The following is an 18,582-nucleotide window of genomic DNA, read 5'->3' on the forward strand; positions in this document are numbered from 1 at the left end:
CTACTCCTGGGTGTACATGGCCTGGATGTTGGGGTCCACCTCCAGCTTAAGACCGTTCAGCAGGCTCTGGTTCACTGTCACAGCTGCAATGCCCCTTAATCCCCCACCCCTGCCCTGCTGTAGCCCCAACCAGACTCACGTTGGTGCCCAGGCCACCCCAGATGCTGCCACTCACCACCCTGGAGGCTGGGGAGCTGATGTGGGAGCCAGGCGTGAAGTGAGAGCTGCCGTGAAGGCCCAGGGGCCAGAGCTGGACATCTTGTAGGACTTCTGGGTCACCAATGGACAAGGTGGAGGTTGAAGTGGGAGTGAGTAGGTCGAGATAGAGATTTAAGAAAGAACAAAGAAGTTGCTTCTAGATGGGACTCCCATGTTTAAAAAAAAAGTTTCCTTTCCTTTGGGGTTTCCTCCAACAGATGCCACCCCATTTCTCTGCTCACCTTCCCAAGAGTTATCTCACCCGCACTTCTCTTTCCTCCCGACCCACATGGCAGTCACTCCCGTCTGCTCTCATGTCCACTCACCCACCTCAAAATGCTCCTGACAAGATCCTTCCTCACTCCAAGTTGCCATGGCCAACGGTCACTTTTCTATCCAGAGCTTACACTTGCAGCAAATTTTGACATAGTGACTACCCCCTCCTCCTCAGGACCCTCGGCTCTGCTGCCCTTTGTGACACCATCCTCACCTGGTCTTCTTCCTCCCTCCACACTGCCCCCTCCAGCTCCCTCCCTGAGTCCTCTGCTTGGCTCAAGCCTCCTCTGCCTGAGGCCCTTCTCTTCCTTCAGTGAAGCGGTGTCTCCTTTTATTATATCACCTATTCCCATCCATGGCTTTGCCATCTTCTAGCTTCCCTATCTGGCCTCTGAGCTCCCCACGCCTGCATCCAGTTGCCTTCTTGGATGTCACAGAGATAGCAGACGGCAGTAGCTGACAACATGGTGCCTACAGCCCAACCACTCGGAATTGGATCCTCATCCTGCACCTTCCAGGCAGTGTGTTTGTGGGCAATTAATTAACCTCTCTGTGGGTCAATTCTCTCCACTGTGAAGGTGGGATCATGAACAATCATGTCCTCTCTCACAATCATGATGAGGACTAAATGAGTTAATGGGTATAGAGCACTTAGGACAGTGCCTGGTACATGTTAAACACTCATTAAATATCAGCTTTTAGGATAGCTTATGTACATCTCCAGCTTGATATGCTTCAAGTGAGGCTCTAGAGTCTCCCTACAACTAGTACCCTGCAGAGGAAAAAATAAATACTTCTCTAGACTTCCCCATCTCAGTAAATGGCACAACTTACCCACTCATAGAATTCAGTGCAGAAACCCGGCAATATTTCTGATTCTTCCCCTCCCCTCACCACTATCTTCCCTTCTGCCATCCAATGCTCTTAGGATAAAGACCAAATTCCTTATCAGTTCCCAGCTTTCACCAGCTCCACCAGCCCACCTCATAAACCCTTTCTCCCCTTGCTTTCTCTGCTCCAGTCTCCTCTGCCTTCCTCTCTTCCTCTAATCATGCAAGTGCTTGCATATCTCAGGGCCTTTGCACATGCTATTCCTCTGCCTGGAACACGTTCCTCCCTGGTGTTCACATGACTGCTTCTTTCTTGACCCTTCAGATTTTACCTTGCCCGAGGCCTTTCCCTACCCTCTATTTACTTTTGCCTCCCCCAATCATTCAACATGCCCACTGCAGACTGCTCATTGACCTGATCACAATTTGTACTTACATGTTTGTTTGTTTGTTTGTTTCTTTACGGCCTGTCTCCTCCACCAGAAGAGGAAAAATCAGGGTTTTGTTTCTTTTTTTAATCTTGGTTCTTTGTGTTCCTTGAGAAACAGGTAGTGTAATTGTCACATCCTTAGCTCTAATGTTTATACTTGACATTAGCAGATGTTCAGTAAACATTTGTTGAATGAATTCTTGGATCGTTGATTCAAAAAGAAAGTCAGTTGCGGACAAATGTGTATGGCACTGTGGCACTTGCAGAAGTCAGTCACACACACAGACATGCAATGGCAACATATTTCTTTGGTGCTCCCTTCTGCCGAAGCTATTGGATACAAGTTGAGGTATAGGCCTCCCCAGTGGCGCAGCAGGTTGAGCGCAGCGCTGTGAAGCTGTCCGCAGCCTCTGCAGCACAGGGTTGATTCCTGGCCGGCCAGGGAGAATCCCACATGGCTGGGCAGACCTCTCCTGTCTCACCCACTGCTCCCCTCAGCAGTGTCTTTGGTCGGTCTGCCTGTTCTGCTCCCCACTTTGTCTCTGGTGAATTCTCTCACCCTCCCGCGCCTCTGGCCTGTACCCCAGTTCTTGTATAAATAAACCTTAAAAAAAAAACAAGTTGAGGTACAACCTTCCTGAGGTTGAGCCCCAATTCCAGGATATTCAGCAGGGCCATGTTTGCTTTTGGGCTAAGTGGACAAGGGAGAAGGTTAGGAGGAAGAAGCAGTCAAAAGCCTTGAGGCAACAGTGATCACTGCAGAGACTATCATCCTGTCTCAATGGCCCCTCAGTCTTGCCACTTGCACTGTGTCTGCTTTGGGCCGAGAACCTGGTAAGACTTTACAAGCTGCCTGTGATCCTGTCTGCCTAGCAGACCATCTGCCTCTCTGGGGACCTTGTCAAAAGCAGGTGGCAGACTCTCCTGTAGTTCTTGGCCAAGACACTTGCTCTACTGAGGCATCCCCTACCCCTTGGGGTTTCAGCTTTTTTTTTTTTTTTTTTTTTTTTCAGCTTTTGAAACACACAAGCCAGCTTTTCTACGCTGAGGTCTGCAGCATGCATTCCCAGGGGCGATGAGCACAAAACCCAGAGCATAGGAAAATACAGGCAGGAACAAACTAGATTAACATCAAAACACATGGAATGTTTGGAAAAGATCACGCTGAGATGACTAGAGAGCCCAAAAATGGACAAACCCAGAGAGAAGGCAGCAATGAATGGGAGAGGTGGGGCTGCAGAGATGGAGAGAAATGCATGGTTTCTGCAAATATCAGAGTTATTTGCAAGATAAAAATCAACAGAACTAAGTGATGGATCCAATGGGGTGGGGAATGGAATGAAGGAGGAGGCATTATCAATGACTCCTGAGATCCTGCCTTGGGAGATAAGAGGGTTTCACCACGGCACATAGTGTTCCTACTTCTAGAATAATCTCCTCCACCGAAACCCCTTCACCTGATCAACTCCTCCGCATCCTTCAGGTGTCCATTCAAGCATCACCCACCTGACTCCAGGGCAAGTCAGATCCACCTGGTGTATGCTCTCACTTTCCTTTGCATACTTGCCAGGTTAACTTCCCCACCAGACTATCAGGCCTGTGAGTCCATCTGGGCTCACCCTTGCATCCCCAGTGCCTAGCACATAGTAGGTGCTCAATGTTTCCTACAGGCTGGTGTTTCTCAGGGGAAACAGATATTGCTGGGTTTCAAAGTACATGGAGTCCCTTCACCTCCACTCCCAAAGGGAAGGTGTCTTCACCCGCCTGCTTTAAGATCCATGTGCATGAAGGTATGGCAGTTGCAGGGACAGTGAGTACACCTGACACTATGCCTGGAAGTAGAAACAAGCTGATTAGCAGTGCTGTTAGCAGCACCTCTCGGAGATTCTAGAACAGAGGAGTGAGTAGATATGAGCAGGAGATGAAGGATCTTTGTGCCTAGTGGAAGCTTGGAGGGGAGGAACAGCAGGTGAGGCCAGGAAGTGGCAGAGAGGGCCCCAGGGTGATCACTCCCAATCCCCACCTCTATCAATGCTCCCAGGGGCCTCCCCGACCTCAAGAAAATAAATACTCCACACTACCCACTGTTGTGTAGTTTATGAGTTTGTTGTTTTGTTTTAAAGCTGTGTCTAGAAACAGGTCGAAGAGGTTCTAAGGGTCTGTTGATTGTTGAAAGAAGGAAGGAGTAAATGTTCTGAGTGCTCAGTAAGTCTGGGGGACGCCCAGAGTGGGTTGCCATGCCCACGTGGGAAAGGCTGCTGTGCGGATTAAACAAAACAATGTATATGAGAGTCCTGGCAGCTTCAGAAACTCAGGTTTAAAATCTGAGGAGAAGCGGGGCTGGGGTAGGGGGCAGGCAGAGGGACAGGATGGGAGGAGGCTGGGAGGGAACTCATAGAGAAATCCCAGGCGGGGTCTTCCTGGGGCCCTGGTCAGGCCCCCACACTACTGACACTCTTGCCCCACCCAGCAGGTTGGCAGGAATTTGCCCTGGTGACCTCCCATGGCACACTCCTGTCACCATGGCGACCAACTGAGGAACAAGCAGCCGGATTGTCCCTGCTCAGCGGGGCAGGTGAAACCCTAGCCACGTGACCGATACTGAGCCAGGTGCAGTTACGGACACCCGCCTCCTCCCTGCCTTAACCCTTTCAATGCCACCGCCACCGGGGCACAGAGTCCCTGCCACCGCAGCCACACCCCTTCACCCCTGGGTCCCTGGCCAGGAGGGCAGTGACAAAACACAGAACACTGCACTAAGAGTCACCACAGGGCGGGAAGGAACTGGCTGAGTGATTTGGAGCTGCCTCGCCTTACTTCTCGCTCTCCATTTTCTCAGCAGTAAAATGAGGATGATAAAATACCTTCCTCTTCTCAGGAATGCCAGACTGCTGGGAACATGGAAACAAGCAGCCAGTTCTCATTCTGCACTGTTTCTCCCTCCGTATCCATCTTTGCATATCAGGGGGTCCAGAAGGCCTCCCCTCCAACACCGCAACACACCTCAAGAGGGACACTCTCTTCAACCCACAGCAAGTCTACCAGCTCAGTTCTAGCAAGTCAGGGAGGGGTGGGCAGCCCCCAAAGTTGTCCACTCCCCAACCCACTTTTACCAGAGTCCTTTCCAGGCAGAAACAACCCCTCTCCTAGCCCCACCACTTTCTCTGGAATGTTCAAATGGAAACCCCAAACTGACTGGTTTTTCTGCTTGCGGGCTGGCCCTAACCATCCAGGACATGGGCTGAGGCCCAGGATTCAGGAAGTCTCAAGTCTGCTTAGGCCCCTAGGGCTCTGGTTCCCAGGCAGGTGGTCAAGAGTTATGTCAGGTTCAGGTAATGGGCTAAACTGTAGGCTCCTGTTGTGGGGCGGGGGAGGGAACCATTTTTGAAACCATTTTTTTAAAATACTAGCCTTCTGAATCACTAACATTAGTCAACCCCCTTTCCCTTCAGCCACCAAGTCTAGAAAAAACACCCTGCTTGATTGTCTCCTCCAAGGACCCCTTCCAGACCTGGGACTGACCCCTACCCAGAGCTCAGATGTCCTCATTAAGCCCTTAATGACTATCCTGGCAAGAAATGATCATACCACCTGGTGTGTTTAGAGTCCCCAGTGACCTTAGAGCTCTGCTCATACTAGAGCAAAACAGTTTCCAGTCCCCAGATTGACTCAAGATGGGAGCCTAATAAAAAGGCCAGGTGTTTATTAGGTGCTGGAGTGAGAAATCATCTTACTAGTCCTGACTCCATCAGGCCTGCCCTAAGTTGGTTAGGAAGAGGCCAATATGACCTGGCAGATCCAGATGGCATCTCCAGGAGAGGGCACTGACCCAGCCACAAGTTGAACCTTCACCTAAGTCTCAGCTAGAGCCCTGGATTTATCCATGATCATTCACTAAAATTACTATTGTACTTTGCACCAGATGAACATGGTGTCTGCCCTCCAGGATTCCTCAGCCTACTGTGGCATGAGCAAGCCAGTTCTTTAACACTATACTGTAGACTCTCACACCTGCTTTGAGAATATGGGGTAAAAGAAATTGGTTTCAACTGGGGAAATCTGGTAAGGTTTAAAGAAGAGGTGGCGATTATGTTCAGGTAACTAGATACCTGGAAGGTGGACCCAACATCACAGCAGGGGAGTGGAGGGGGGAAAGACGTAAAGGGAGGTGTGCAGTGTGATCCTCCAAGTTCCTGGTTGGGGAAGAAGAGAATGGGGAGCATGGGTGGAAAGGTAGGTGAGATCAGACTGGAGAGTACTGGCTTGAAGTGCTATTTCAGCTCTCTACTTTCGCACTGGGGAATCCCTAAAAGTTTCTGAGCAGGGGAATATTATAGAAAGAGCAGCTACTTTTGCACCTGCTGAAGGATGGACTGCAGTAGAAGCCAGCTGAGCCCCGAGAATGCCACCACCATCAGACTTGGGGGGAGAAGACGGCTGCAGGTCAGGGTTCAAAGGAAGGGGATTTCCCTGTGGGCTATGCTGATTCTGGAGGTGGGAGGATAGTTTATTTTCTCCAAAGGTTAATGGGGGTGGGGGGTAGGAGCCATTTCAGCTCACTCCCAAAATGCCCCCATTGGTATCAACACGCAGCTGGGTTTGATTCACCTTGACTCCCAACACGAATGGCAGATCAGACAATGGTTCCGGTTCTGCCTCTTGTAGAAATGATTTGCCTCAGTTTTCCCACCCGTAAAATGGTGGGGGCTGGGGGCGGCTGGAGATGACCTCTAGAGTCCCTCCTAGCTCTATTCCTAGAGCTGACAACTTCAGGGTGCGTCAGAGGTGCTTCGTTTGGTCTGCCTGGGCCCACGGGTGTGGAGCGCGGTGCCTCCAAGCCGGCTCCCCAACAACTGGAGCCACTCCTGGCGCCACTCTTCCCCGCCCGCGCGCAGCACGGAAAGTGGCACCCACCCAAAGCAGTGCTTGAGGCGCAGAGGAGCAGGCCAGGTGTGTGGCCGGGCGTGGGCCACAGCAGGGCCTCCTAGGCTGCCAAGAATCTGCGCTACGGCTCCGCAGGACTCGCGCCCCAAAACCTAGGCCAACCCTAGTGGACCGGGGTCCCAAGCCATAGGTCCCCAACTCCCCGCCAGGATTCAGCGCCGGAAGGGGCGGGGCAAGGCTTTGCCGGGTACGGGACATGGACGTGGGAAGCTCCGCCCCGGGGCTGGCGGGGAGCTGGCCTCGCCCGCGCCGCGGTGCTGCAGAGATTACGTAATGGCGTAAGGGGCGCGCCTGGGAACGGACCGGTCTCGGGCATTACGTAAGGGCCTGAGACCGAAGGCGGAAGTGCCGCGGTAGGGGCGGGGAGAGGGCGGAGCCCCAGTCGGAACTAGGCGGGGCTCTACCGAAGGCGGGAGGCGGAGCGAGGGGACAGACGAGGCCCGCGTGGGGTAGCGACTCGCGGGCATGCTCCGCGGGGCCCGCTCCTGGAGGCTCCCCCACAGGGGGCTCGGGTCCTCCAGCCCCAGCCTCGCCAAGGTGCCCGTCGCACGCAGCAGCAGCGGCCGAGGCGGCGCACAGCTGAGGTCAGTCAAGGGCGCCCCGTGGGAAGCCGTCCTTCGCTCGTCCCCCACCAGCTCAGGCCCGGCGTCGGCGGCCCCGCCCCTCCGCTCGGCCCCGCCCCCGGCCACGCCCCCAGCCCGTTCCCTGCCGTGGCTCAGACCCTTCCCCATCCCGTTGCTCCCGCCAGGCCGGTGCCGCTCTCCTACAGGCTTCTGGACGGGGAGACGGCCTCCCCTGCCCTCGTCTTTCTGCACGGGCTCTTCGGCAGCAAAACCAACTTTAACTCCATCGCCAAGGCGCTCGCCCAGCAGACAGGCCGGAGAGTGAGCTTCCGGGAGAGGCGGGTCCGGCGGGAGGCGGCCTCTGGGCGGGCGCGGAGGAGGAGGCTCGGCGGGGCCCGCTTCCCCGCTCCCACTTCTGGGTCCCCCTTGAGGAGAGCCTGGTGTCTCTGAGCAGCAAGGGGGCCCCCAGACTAACATTTACGCATGTTTCCACCCGTCATCCGTGTTAAAGATCTCCATTTGCGTGCTCCACATTAAGCTAAGCGTGGCTGTCCTGTTCCTGAACACTCACCCTCCCACGAACAGCCCCAGTTTGTTCACCAGAGATGACAGAGGGCTTGCTACCTCTTACAGGGACCCATCTTTCTGTGTTCCAGCTGTTAGATATTCTGTGCTCCAAATGTTAGAGCAGCTCAGGCCTGTTATCCAGTTGGGGTTGCCACCCAGCCAGGCCAGACCTTTAGAAATGTAAGCATACTCCTAAGGCCTTATCTTCTCTGGCACAGTGGACCTGGGTTCTTCATTTGGGCCTCCTAGATCTCAAAACTGGGCCTTTTCACCACCCAGGCCCTTCTTACACTTCAGGATCTCGCCCCAAACTCTCCACCCACCTGTACCTGCAAGCCTGCCAGGCTATCTAAGCCCTGAATATGGATGTCAGTGCTACCCACTTCCTCCACCCTCCACTCCCCAGGTGCTGACAGTGGATGCTCGAAACCATGGTGACAGCCCCCACAGCCCAGACATGAGCTATGAGGCCATGAGCCAGGATCTGCAAGACCTCTTGCCCCAGCTCGGCCTGGTACCCTCTGTCCTCGTTGGTCACAGCATGGGAGGCAAGACAGCCATGCTGCTAGCACTACAGAGGGTGAGCCACCCCTATCCAGAGTTTCCCCTCATCCAGTATAGACCCTGAGTGCTCAGCACAAGCCGTGGATGGCCAGGTTCAAGATCTGGGAACTATGCCTGAAACCCACCGTGCCTGCCCTGAGGCTGGCCCCCAGTCCAGTTCTCTTCCATAGCCAGAGATGGTGGAACGTCTGATTGCTGTGGACATCAGTCCAGTGGAGACTACATCCGTCTCAGACTTCCCAAACTACATGGCAGCTATGAGAGCCGTAGACATCCCAGATGAGGTGCCCCGCTCCTCAGCCCGCAAACTGGCCGATGAGCAGCTCAGGCCTGTTATCGAGGTATGCTCCCAGATCCCTGGATGGTATTGCACTCTAGGACCTGTTAAGGGAAGAGTGAGGGCCCCACCCTCACAGGGAACCCCCCCAGCTGGACGTATCTGCCCCACAGGACATATCTGTGCGGCAGTTCCTGCTCACCAACTTGGTAGAGGTGAATGGGCGCTTCGTGTGGAGGGTGAACTTGGATGCCTTGACCCAGCACATGGACAAGATCATGGCCTTCCCACCACAACAGGAATCCTACCCTGGGCCAACCCTCTTCCTCCTAGGCGGAAATTCTCAATTTGTGCGGTAAGCCAAGCTGCACGGGCGGGCGGAAAGGGCAGTCTTGGGGAGACTGCCGTGGGGAGGGCTTGGGTGTGGGCAGGGAGTGCCCAAGATCTGGGAAACACCACTGTGGCATGTGGGTTCACGTGATTCTCCATCTTTTCCCACTCTGCTTCCGCTGCTGGTTCTCTCCCTGTCTACCCACTTTCATCCTTCTCGGCACCTTCTCTTCGGTGGACAGTGCCTGCCACCACCCTGAGATTAGGCGGCTCTTCCCTCGGGCCCAGATGCAGACAGTGCCTGACGCTGGCCACTGGATCCATGCTGACCGCCCGCAGGACTTCATGGCTGCCATCCGAGGCTTCCTGGCCTGAGTTGCTGGCAAGAAGGGGGTCCAGAACCCCAGGCTTCAAGGCTCTGTGGCCTGCTCCACAATTCTGCACAGAAGCACTCAGGCAGGCACTGAGAGGGCACAAGGCTGCAGAGGTTGTCACACCTCCTGCTTTAATGAATAAAGACACTGCTCCCAAGGTCCTGGGCTAAGCTCTGTCACCGCCAGTGACCCTGGGAGAATCGATACCAGGGGTCCCTGGCAGCTCCGGGGTTCACGGGGGCTCTCATACTGCTCCTGGACTCTCTTTGAAGCTGACTGTCCACCTGCCGCCTCACCAGCTGCTGCATGTCTTCCTGGGGGCAGGAGAGCAGGTTCAGGGCTGACCCTATACCCATTGCCCGTGCCTCCCAGCCTGGCGGGCATACCCACCCTACCTCCCAGGCCTCCACCTCCTGCCTCAGTCTCAGTTTCTCCTCCAAGACCTCCAGCAGCTGGGCCTCCACAGCTCGCAACTTGGCTCTGCAGGTCTCCAGCTCAGCCTCCACTGCTCGTTTCCTGCAGGTGGTCAGGAGAGCAGCCTGAGGCTCCGGCCCTGCAATCTGGTCATGGGCCCTGGGGGTGGCAAGTGCTGCCAAGCCCCTGCCTTGTTTCAGTGAGTGCTTGTGTGGCTCTCCTTCCGGGGCCCCTCCCCCCTCAGCAAGACAGGCTCGTGAGGGTGGGCCACCACTGCCCTCCCACCCCACCCCTAAAGCAGCTGCCTCTCACTTGGCAATGGCTTCATCTCGTTCCTGGAGGACTTGGTCCAGTGAGAGCTCTCTCCGGGTGTCCCCCAGTGCTCCAGCCACTTGGGATTCTGGGGTCTGTTGTAGTGACAAGAAGAGAGAAGAGTGAGCAGAAATCATCTAGGGCTCACCTGGAGGAGGTGCCCCACCCTGGACTTCCCCTCCCTACCCCTTTGACTCTAATAGTGATATCAGTAGGGGCAGTGTCTGAGACTTTCTGTACCTGTCCCCTAGAGTTCCAGTCTCATGAACTGTGCCGTGATGAGGCGGTGGCAGTTGTAGTCCCTGCCTGGGATAAAAGCAAGTAGAAGAGGGCACCTCTCTGCTCAAACACTTTGAGGTGTTTGGCCCCCCAAGGAAGAACTCCCCAAGGAAGAACCTGATCCCCCAGGAAAGAGATTGGTTCAGAAGGACACTTACCCCTTAAGGGCCCCAGACAGAGTGGGTGGCCTGTCAGCAGGGTGGGGCAGGTGGAGGACATGCACTTTGCCCTTCTTCGCAGCAAGGCGCTCATTGCCAGGCCCCACCCCCTGTGGGTGGCCGCTCTTCTGCCTCCCTCCATGGAAACTGCCAGCCCTTCCTCAGAGCCTTCTTGTCGGTCCCTGTACGTTCCTCACCACAAGGGGGCGCGCCACTCATCAGGAGATGAGAAGGGGCCCATCAGAACAGCTTCCATGCTTGAGAGATGCAGGCGCCTCAGCCTCCTCTTGTGTAGAGTTAGTACCTTGAATGGCATCATCCAGACATGAAACAGCAGAAAACAGAAGGGAAAAGTTTACCGACAAATTACTCATTGTCAATGTCCATCTTCCTAAGCAATACTCTTTATTCTTCCACTATCCCCAATATTCTGATCCTTGAATGTGAGTGAGTCTGCCGCGCTTTGGCAGGGGAGGTTATGGTCTGGGCATCCCACACCTCCCTCAAAGTGATCAGGGAGTGTCCAATGACATTACAAGTGTTAAAGGGAATTTTCCTTCTAGAGAAGCCTGTTAGCAAGGCTATGCCTTGGGGACTAGGTCCTCAACTTAGCCCTAAACAGTAATACTTCCTCCAGCACCCCCAGAACACCCTCTGCAGCGATGACTCCTGGTTGCCCTGGGCCTCCCTCAGCCAGGGGTGCCTCCAACAGCCTGACTGGGCAGTTTCTGTGGCTGAACCCCAGGTGAAGAGGGGGGATTGAGCTGTACCCCAAACATGACTTTTTGTTCACTCCATGTATTTTGGGAGATCCAGACAGGACCTCTGCTCTCAGGGAGCTCCAGGACTTGCAGGGATGACGCACCGATACAAACCTCCGGCAGGGTCCCGGGGCAGTGGGGCCGCAAAGGCACCCTTCACACCCAGTCAGCTAAAAGGGCTTCCACAGAAGCTTGCCCAAGATGAATCCTGCAGTTTGGCAGGAATCCACCAAGAGAAGGACTAACATTCACCAGGCATTATTTTTACTATTTGTTTTGAAACAATTTCAAACTGTTCTTCAGAGTCTTAAAAAAAAAATCCTTTTAAGGTTAAAAAAAATTGAATATGTTGTCAAACACAGTACCCAGTTGTCACATTCCTCTGGTCTCTCCATTTAGAATAATTTGCAGACTTCCTTTGAGTTGCATGACCTTGAAGTTGTTGAAGATTACAGGGAAGTTATTTTGTAGACTGTCCTTCAATTTGGGTTTATCCAATCTGTCCTGATTAGCCCACCAGTGTGCATTTTGGGCAGAAATAGAGAAATGCCGTGTAATCTTCTCATATAAATGGGAACGATGGTATTAATGTCAATCACTTGATCATGAGGGAAGGAAGGTATTTTGAGACTATAAAACTGCTTTATCCATGGGTTTTGGCATCCATTGATGCTCCTTGCCCCATCACTACCATGGTTCGCAGTTTCATCCCTTCTAGTTGGCATTCTATTGTAAAGAAGAACATTCTCTTTGCTATTAATTTACTCACATATGTATGTTTCAGATGGGTTCATGGTTTCCTACTTTATTGACTGGATTATCACCCATTGTTATTTTGATGTGCAAATTGCCCCAGGTTTAGTCAGGATGCCCCTATCTTACTTCTTACCATTTTAATTTTCTTTTAAGATGTATTTTATTTATTTATGCATAAAAGAACTGAGGTGTAGACCAGAGGTATGGGGGGGTGAGAGGATTCACCAGAGGCAGAGAAGGGAGCAGAACAGGTGGATCTACTGAAATACACTGCTGAGGGGAGCAGCAGGCAAGACAGGAGAGTTCTGCTGCGCCATGTGGGTCAGCTCTTAGGCTGGGATCGGGGATTGAACTCAAACTCCTGCCACAGAGGCTGGCAAAAGCTTGATAGCACTGAGACTTCAACCCCTGCGCCACGAGGGAGGCCCCTCTTACCATTTTAATGTGGCCTGTCTTTCTTTGAACACTTCTTCCTGATTCAACAAGATATTCCAGGCTCATCTTGTTTGCACAGCCCTAGTCTTAGAATTACCTATTTCTGTAAGAATACCTGGATTTTGGTTTTTGCTTTTCTTGGCGAGGAATAGTATTTAGAAACCAAAATCTAGTTGTTAGATATAGTTATTGCAATTAGGGGTAATCTCCAAACTTCACTCAGGATACACACATTCATCACACACACACAGAGAGAAGCATACACATGAACATCTACTTTATTCCTTTATCTTCGAGATGGCTTCTTTTATAGTCAACTTGGCTGGGCCACAAAATGCCCGATATCTGATTGACGTTATTTCTGGGTGTGCCGGTGAGGGTAATTCGGGAAGAGAACAACATTTATCTTGGTGGATTGAGTAAAGCAGATGGCCCTTCCCATGCAAGTGGATGCCATCCAACCAACTGAGGACCCAAACAGAGCAAGAAGACAGAGAAAGAGTTGAAGGCTCTCTTCTTGACTGCAGGAGCTGGGACATCAGTCATCTTCTGTCCTCCGATCGGCACTTACGCTATTGGGGTTCCTGGTCGGAAGGGCTTTAGAAGTCAACCAGAACTACACCCCTGGCTTTCCTGGTGTCCAGCTTGCAGATAGTAGATCATGGGACGTCTCAGTTTCCATAATCACGTGAGTCAATTCCTCATATTAAATCCCTTCTGCTGGTTCTGGTTCTCTGGAGAACCCTAGCTAATATAGTTTGCATGTATGGGAAAAAAAGTTTCTACATAGACCTTAAATTTTAGTATGAGGACTTAGAATGCCTCCTTGATTCCCCCTGGGAAGGACCTTTTCCATTCTTTTACGCCTTTCCCCCAGTTGTCTTCAATATATTTCGTAACTTGTTTACCACCCCCCGTATATCTCTAGCCCCCCAAACAACTGGGTTCCCCTGACTTTGATGACCCCCGTACATGGTTTCTTCCTGCAGGGCTGCCTTCCTGCTCCTACTCCAAAGCCAACTTCATGTGCGGCCCTGGCTCTTACTGGGCTAAGAAACATTCCTAAAAGCTTTCCAGTCATCCGTCCATTCCATGAATATTTATTGAGCACCTACTGTGTTCCAAATATGTTTCCAAGTTATGGATATAAAATAGGCAGACAAGACTCCCTGATGTCATGGAGCTCATTCTAGTGAGGGGAGACAGACAATAAATGAGCGAGTGTATCCAATGGTGAGAATTACTATGGGGAAAAATTAAGCTGGAAACAGAATGCGGAAGGACCAGGGACTTGCTGTTTTATATAATTCTGTGCTTAACTCCTAGGAGATCACAAATACTAACACACCACTCAGATGAAAAACAACCATTCTTATGAAGAGTATGTCCCACCAGAGAAGCATTCATGAATTCTAAAAGTGTTGTATTTCCAAGCAAAACCAAAGATGACATGTTTGAGAAAACTATTAGTGAACGCAAAGGAGGGGCTAGTGTGACATGTGACATCTGACAAGGCAGAAATACAAGTGAAGGATTTGAGTAAACTCACAAACCACGAGAGTGGAAAAGAATTGTTTCAAAATTATTCTTACAAATATGTGATTTTAAATATTTTAATGAGATATAACATGTAGGCAGTTGATTTTTTTCATGCATCCTTAAACTTAGAAGATGAGGACACATTTTTAAAAAAAGATTATTTATGCACACAAGAACTGGGGTACAGGCCAGAGGTGTGGTGGGTGAGAGGATTCACCAGAGAGAGTGGGGAGCAGAACAGGCAGATCTACTGAAATACACTGCTGAGGGGAGCAGCGGGCGAGTCAGGAGAGGTCTGCTGCACCACGTGGGTTAGCTCCCTGGCCAGGGATCGAACTTGTGCTGCAGAGGCTAATGTTAGCTTCATAGTGCTGAGACTTCACCCCTTGTACCACCAGGGAGGCCCGATGACACCACATTTTTTTCTTTGAATCTTTTCATTGGGAAAAGGAGGAAATAACTTCCTATTCAGGCATATAGTGAATTCCAGAACAAAGTCCTACCTCAAACTTCCCCAGCTGCCCACGTATGGGGCACATGCCCACATCTTCCTCCCCTGCTCCCCCAGATGGCTAGGAGCAGGCCTGCAGGCTGAGCTGGAAGGTGATTACAGACTGATAACAGGCTGGGCTGGGGTAGGAGAGTTGTTAGCTGGCCAGGGGGCTGGGCTTTGTGGTCAAAACAACAGGGATTTGTAGGGCTGAGCAGTTTACAGATGGTGTCACCCAACCCTCATGACTTGTTTATGTTGACCTGGCTGAGCCTCATCATTCTCTTCTGTAAAGTGAATTAGTGGAGAGTGTCCCCACAGGGTAACAGTGAGGGTTAAATCAGGTGCCTCACATAATGGTCAGTGCTTTGTACAACCATAGATCAGGCCAGACTTCTCAGGAGAGGAAGGAAAGGAAATAAGCCTGCCACATCCAAGAAAGCAACGATGGGAGACAGTCAAACACACACACACACAACCCAGCCATGGAGTCTGGGTCCTTCCTGCTGCTGCTTCCTGCCCTGCACCCCCTACAACTCTGTCCAGGAACAGTTCTGTTCCTGAATCCCACAAAAACTTCCTCCTCCAGATCCTTATAGCCCCACAACCCCTGTATTTCCCCATGATTGGCTCATCAATTTCAAGTGTCTCTTCATCAGCCTGAGAGGTTCAGGAGGACAGTTGGTGACTGTCCTCCTCCCAACCTGGGCACACATGTGCTGGATTGGGCTGGCATTGACAAGGCAACACCAGCATCATCCAGCAGGTGGCAGCAGTTCCCAATATGAGGGATCCAGTGGACAATGGCTCCACTTCATCCTTCCGCACTAGATGAAACCCCGAACTGCCCTTAGGGGCTTTGGGAGCTCCCCAGTGACCAGCTTTTTCCCCAGTGCTCCCCTATAGGAACACTATTCATTCAAGCATGCCACTCCACAAACACACTTTCTGTGCCAGCTTTGGAGAATCGACGAGAACATGACCCCAGTCCATGCCTGGACAGACACCTAGCACAGACTATCCACACAGGACAGTATGTGCTACAATCAGGATAAATATGGATCTTGGCAGGACCACACAAAAGAGCTCAAAACTTATGTTTGAGGGGCGGTGCCATCTAGAAGGGAAGGACTAGCAGCCATTGTTTGGGTGCCTGGGAATGGAAAAAGAAGCAGGGAGGTAGGTAAGAGATCCCAGTGTGGAGAGTGGAGTGGGTACTGTAGCAGCCCTCAGGGTGGGGGGGAAGGTGGCCTCCAAGAGATGATGCAGGGCCCCACCACAAAGGACAGGGATAGCCATGTTGGACTATCACAACCCTCCCCTAGGCCAATAGGGAAATCTCATTGCCCTGAATGAGGTGGGGGAAACAGAACATCAATATTGGAGCACAGCGATGCCCTTTTGACTGGTGTGGGGACAGGATTTCACAAAACATTGGTCTGGACTAATGTCCATGAATTACCTGTACCAGAGAGTTGGGGTGGGTTTGATGTGAAGGCCCGGGCAGGCTCAGCTTAGTACTGGGGTCTGTGAAATGATCCGTAATCCCAGCCGTTGACTCCTCTGGGGACCCACAGAATCTCATGCAGAAGTTTCTATTTCCACCCCTGCCATCCAAGTTTCTGGCTCCTCAGACTCCGCCCATCCCTAACCTGTCAGGGAACATTTCTGTTCCCTCTTCAGCCTTTGTTTCTTCTCCCATAGATGCACAAGTGCGCACACATGTGTGCACACACTACACAAATGCACACACACACTCCCTGCATTATGGCTCACAATTTCTCAAGCCAGATTAGCCCTGCCTCCCAAGTCTCCAGCCAGTATTGCACATTAACTTATCAACTGTCTGCGTGTCTTCTCTGGATTTTGGGGCAGGTACTTCAAATGCTACTTGTCCTAGTCTGAACTCCACCCTTGTTGCCTCCTGGCCTCCGCCTCCTGGGGTCATTCCAGAAGCTGAGGAGCCGTCAGTTCTGCTCACCTCTGCACATGGCCAGTCACCAGGACATTGCTTCTAGTTCATAATAGCTATTATTTTTTAAGTGTTTTACAATAAACATATTCTTTTTACAATTGATCCAAGGTTATAATAATATTAAATAAATCTCTTGAATGTCTCTGGCATTCTCCCCAGCGCAGTGGGTCCTGTTTTTGTTCAGATAACCATGGCCTGTTTCCTGGACATTGGGGTAGACTTCCAGCTATATTCCACCCTGCTGTGAAGGCCTCTTTCTATGCTGACTGCATTCAGCCTGGACCTCTCTCCTGAATCCCAGACTCAATGGACAGGGCCTACTTGCTCCCTCCATTGGGATTATCTAATGGCCAACTCAAACTTAATAGGTCCAAGCCCCAAAGCTTGATTTACTGCTCCCTCAGCTGGCTTCTTCAGCTCTTCCCCTACCCTTGTAAATGGCAGCCCTGTCCAGATCCTTATCATCCTGGATTCTTCTCTCTCAGTTGACTCCATCTTTAAAATGTATCCAGAATATTACTCCTTATCACCACCATCACGCTCACCTTTGTCCCAATTTCCTGCATTATTTCCATGGCTTCCTAGGTTATAGCCCTGCTTCCTCCTATGTCCCTTTCAACTTATTCTCCACCCAGCAATCAGAGCAATCCTGTGAAGGCCTAAGATGGATCATGTTCCTCCTCTACACATAACCCTCTGTGGCTCCCATCCCACTCAGAGTAAAAACCAGAGGGTATGTAGTCACTTCCAAGGTCCCTCCCTCGACTTCCCTGAGCAACTCCTCACCCACTGTGCTCCAGGCATCCTACCTCCTTGCTGTTTCTCCCCACATGGCAGGCTACTTCCTGCTCATAGTCTTTCCATTTGATGTTCCTCTGTCCAGATTCTTTTTCACACAGAGACCTATAAGGCTCATTTCCTCACTTTCTCCAGATATTTGATTGCATGCCACCTCCTTAACAAGGACCTCCCAGACCATCTAATTTAAAATTGGGATTCCCCCATCTCAAACCCAGCATGAACGGTTCTTACTTTTTCTTCTCCATAGCATAGTATCACCATTATATACATTATTTTGTTGTCATCGCTTTCCTCTACTGGAATGTGGACTCCATGAGAGTAAGAACTTGTGTCCGTCTTATTTTCTGCCATGTCTCTGTAAACTGTCAGTACATAGTAGATGCTCAAATAATACTTTTTGATTAAAGGAATGAAGTCTCACCCCCTCAATGGTCTACCCCTTGTTTACACAATGTTTAACATTCAAGGCCACCCCACCAATCTCATCTCCCACCCACACTCACCTGAGCACCACAGCAGGCTCCTGGGGTTCTCCAAATGCTACACCACCCACATCCACACTCCTTTGTTTGTCCAGAAAACCTGTATCATGTTGTGCTGCAACCCCACCCCTCCAACATCTGGCTCCAATGTCATCACCTCTGGGAAGCTACCCTGAATGCTTCACACGTTAAAGTTGTATCTATCTTTGCACGATGCTAGGTGCACCCTAAGTGCAGAACAGTACACTGTGTCCCAGGTAATGTTTGATGAATAACCAAATGAGTGTAAGACATATTAGACATAGTAGAGAAGCAGAGGTTAAGGTGAGGGGCACACATTCACTTTTAAATTTATTTTTCATGCTACCATTTAATATGCATCTCAGTAAGTGACACTTGGTGTGACACTGAGGATCCCTGAGGCAGAAGTTGTGTTCCCCTTTTTGCCCTCTCCCCACAGGGCCAGACACTGGGCTCTAGGGCTACACCCATGACCCACCTCACTGAACCACCCTGCACAGGGGACCTGTTTGGACCAAGAGTCAGGTAACACCTTCCCTGCCATTCATCCCCTGTAACTCAGGGCAAGTCACTCTAGCAGGTGAGTTTGGTTTCTCATTTGTTGTATGGGGCACCCCCAATGCTCGCTCTGTGGTTTACCCAAAGCTGAGGTCTGGACCACAAGAAGGGGTGTGGCTATATCACAGGCCAAGTGACATCTGAGCTAGTCTCAGGCCAGATTTTCTAGGGAAGGGGCCGATAGAACAATGTCTCCAAGCTGGCTGCCAGCAGGCTAACCTGTGCCCACAATCTGGGAGAAGCGCCAG

The 18,582-nt window shown here is 51.5% G+C and overlaps 1 protein-coding gene and 1 long non-coding RNA gene across 3 annotated transcripts; one reads left to right on the top strand and one right to left on the bottom strand.

The window, feature by feature from the left end:
* The first annotated feature begins 7,127 nt into the window (after positions 1 to 7,127).
* On the top strand, positions 7,128 to 10,045 carry ABHD11 (abhydrolase domain containing 11). 2 transcript variants are annotated; one of them, XM_037506822.2, is made up of 6 exons: positions 7,128 to 7,262; positions 7,427 to 7,562; positions 8,215 to 8,388; positions 8,543 to 8,713; positions 8,823 to 9,004; positions 9,222 to 10,040. In XM_037506822.2, exons 1-6 carry the CDS (start codon positions 7,144 to 7,146, stop codon positions 9,352 to 9,354), a joined length of 915 nt encoding a protein of 304 aa, XP_037362719.1. In that variant the 5' UTR covers positions 7,128 to 7,143; the 3' UTR covers positions 9,355 to 10,040. The 2 variants fall into 2 exon arrangements, with proteins under 2 accessions (XP_037362719.1, XP_037362720.1); XM_037506823.2 differs by lacking the exon at positions 8,543 to 8,713 and having other exon boundaries at positions 9,222 to 10,045.
* Positions 9,453 to 10,372, bottom strand: LOC119241514 (uncharacterized). Its single transcript, XR_005124331.2, has 4 exons — positions 10,320 to 10,372; positions 10,080 to 10,174; positions 9,749 to 9,869; positions 9,453 to 9,667 (listed from the first exon to the last, which is right to left on the bottom strand). It is a non-coding gene; the product is annotated as an uncharacterized LOC119241514 (long non-coding RNA).
* Between the last annotated feature and the right edge of the window lie 8,210 nt (positions 10,373 to 18,582).

The sequence above is a fragment of the Talpa occidentalis genome, unplaced genomic scaffold (genome assembly GCF_014898055.3).
Source record: "Talpa occidentalis isolate TD23 unplaced genomic scaffold, MPIMG_talOcc4v2.1 talOcc4.12, whole genome shotgun sequence".
Classification (NCBI taxonomy): Eukaryota; Metazoa; Chordata; class Mammalia; order Eulipotyphla; family Talpidae; genus Talpa; species Talpa occidentalis.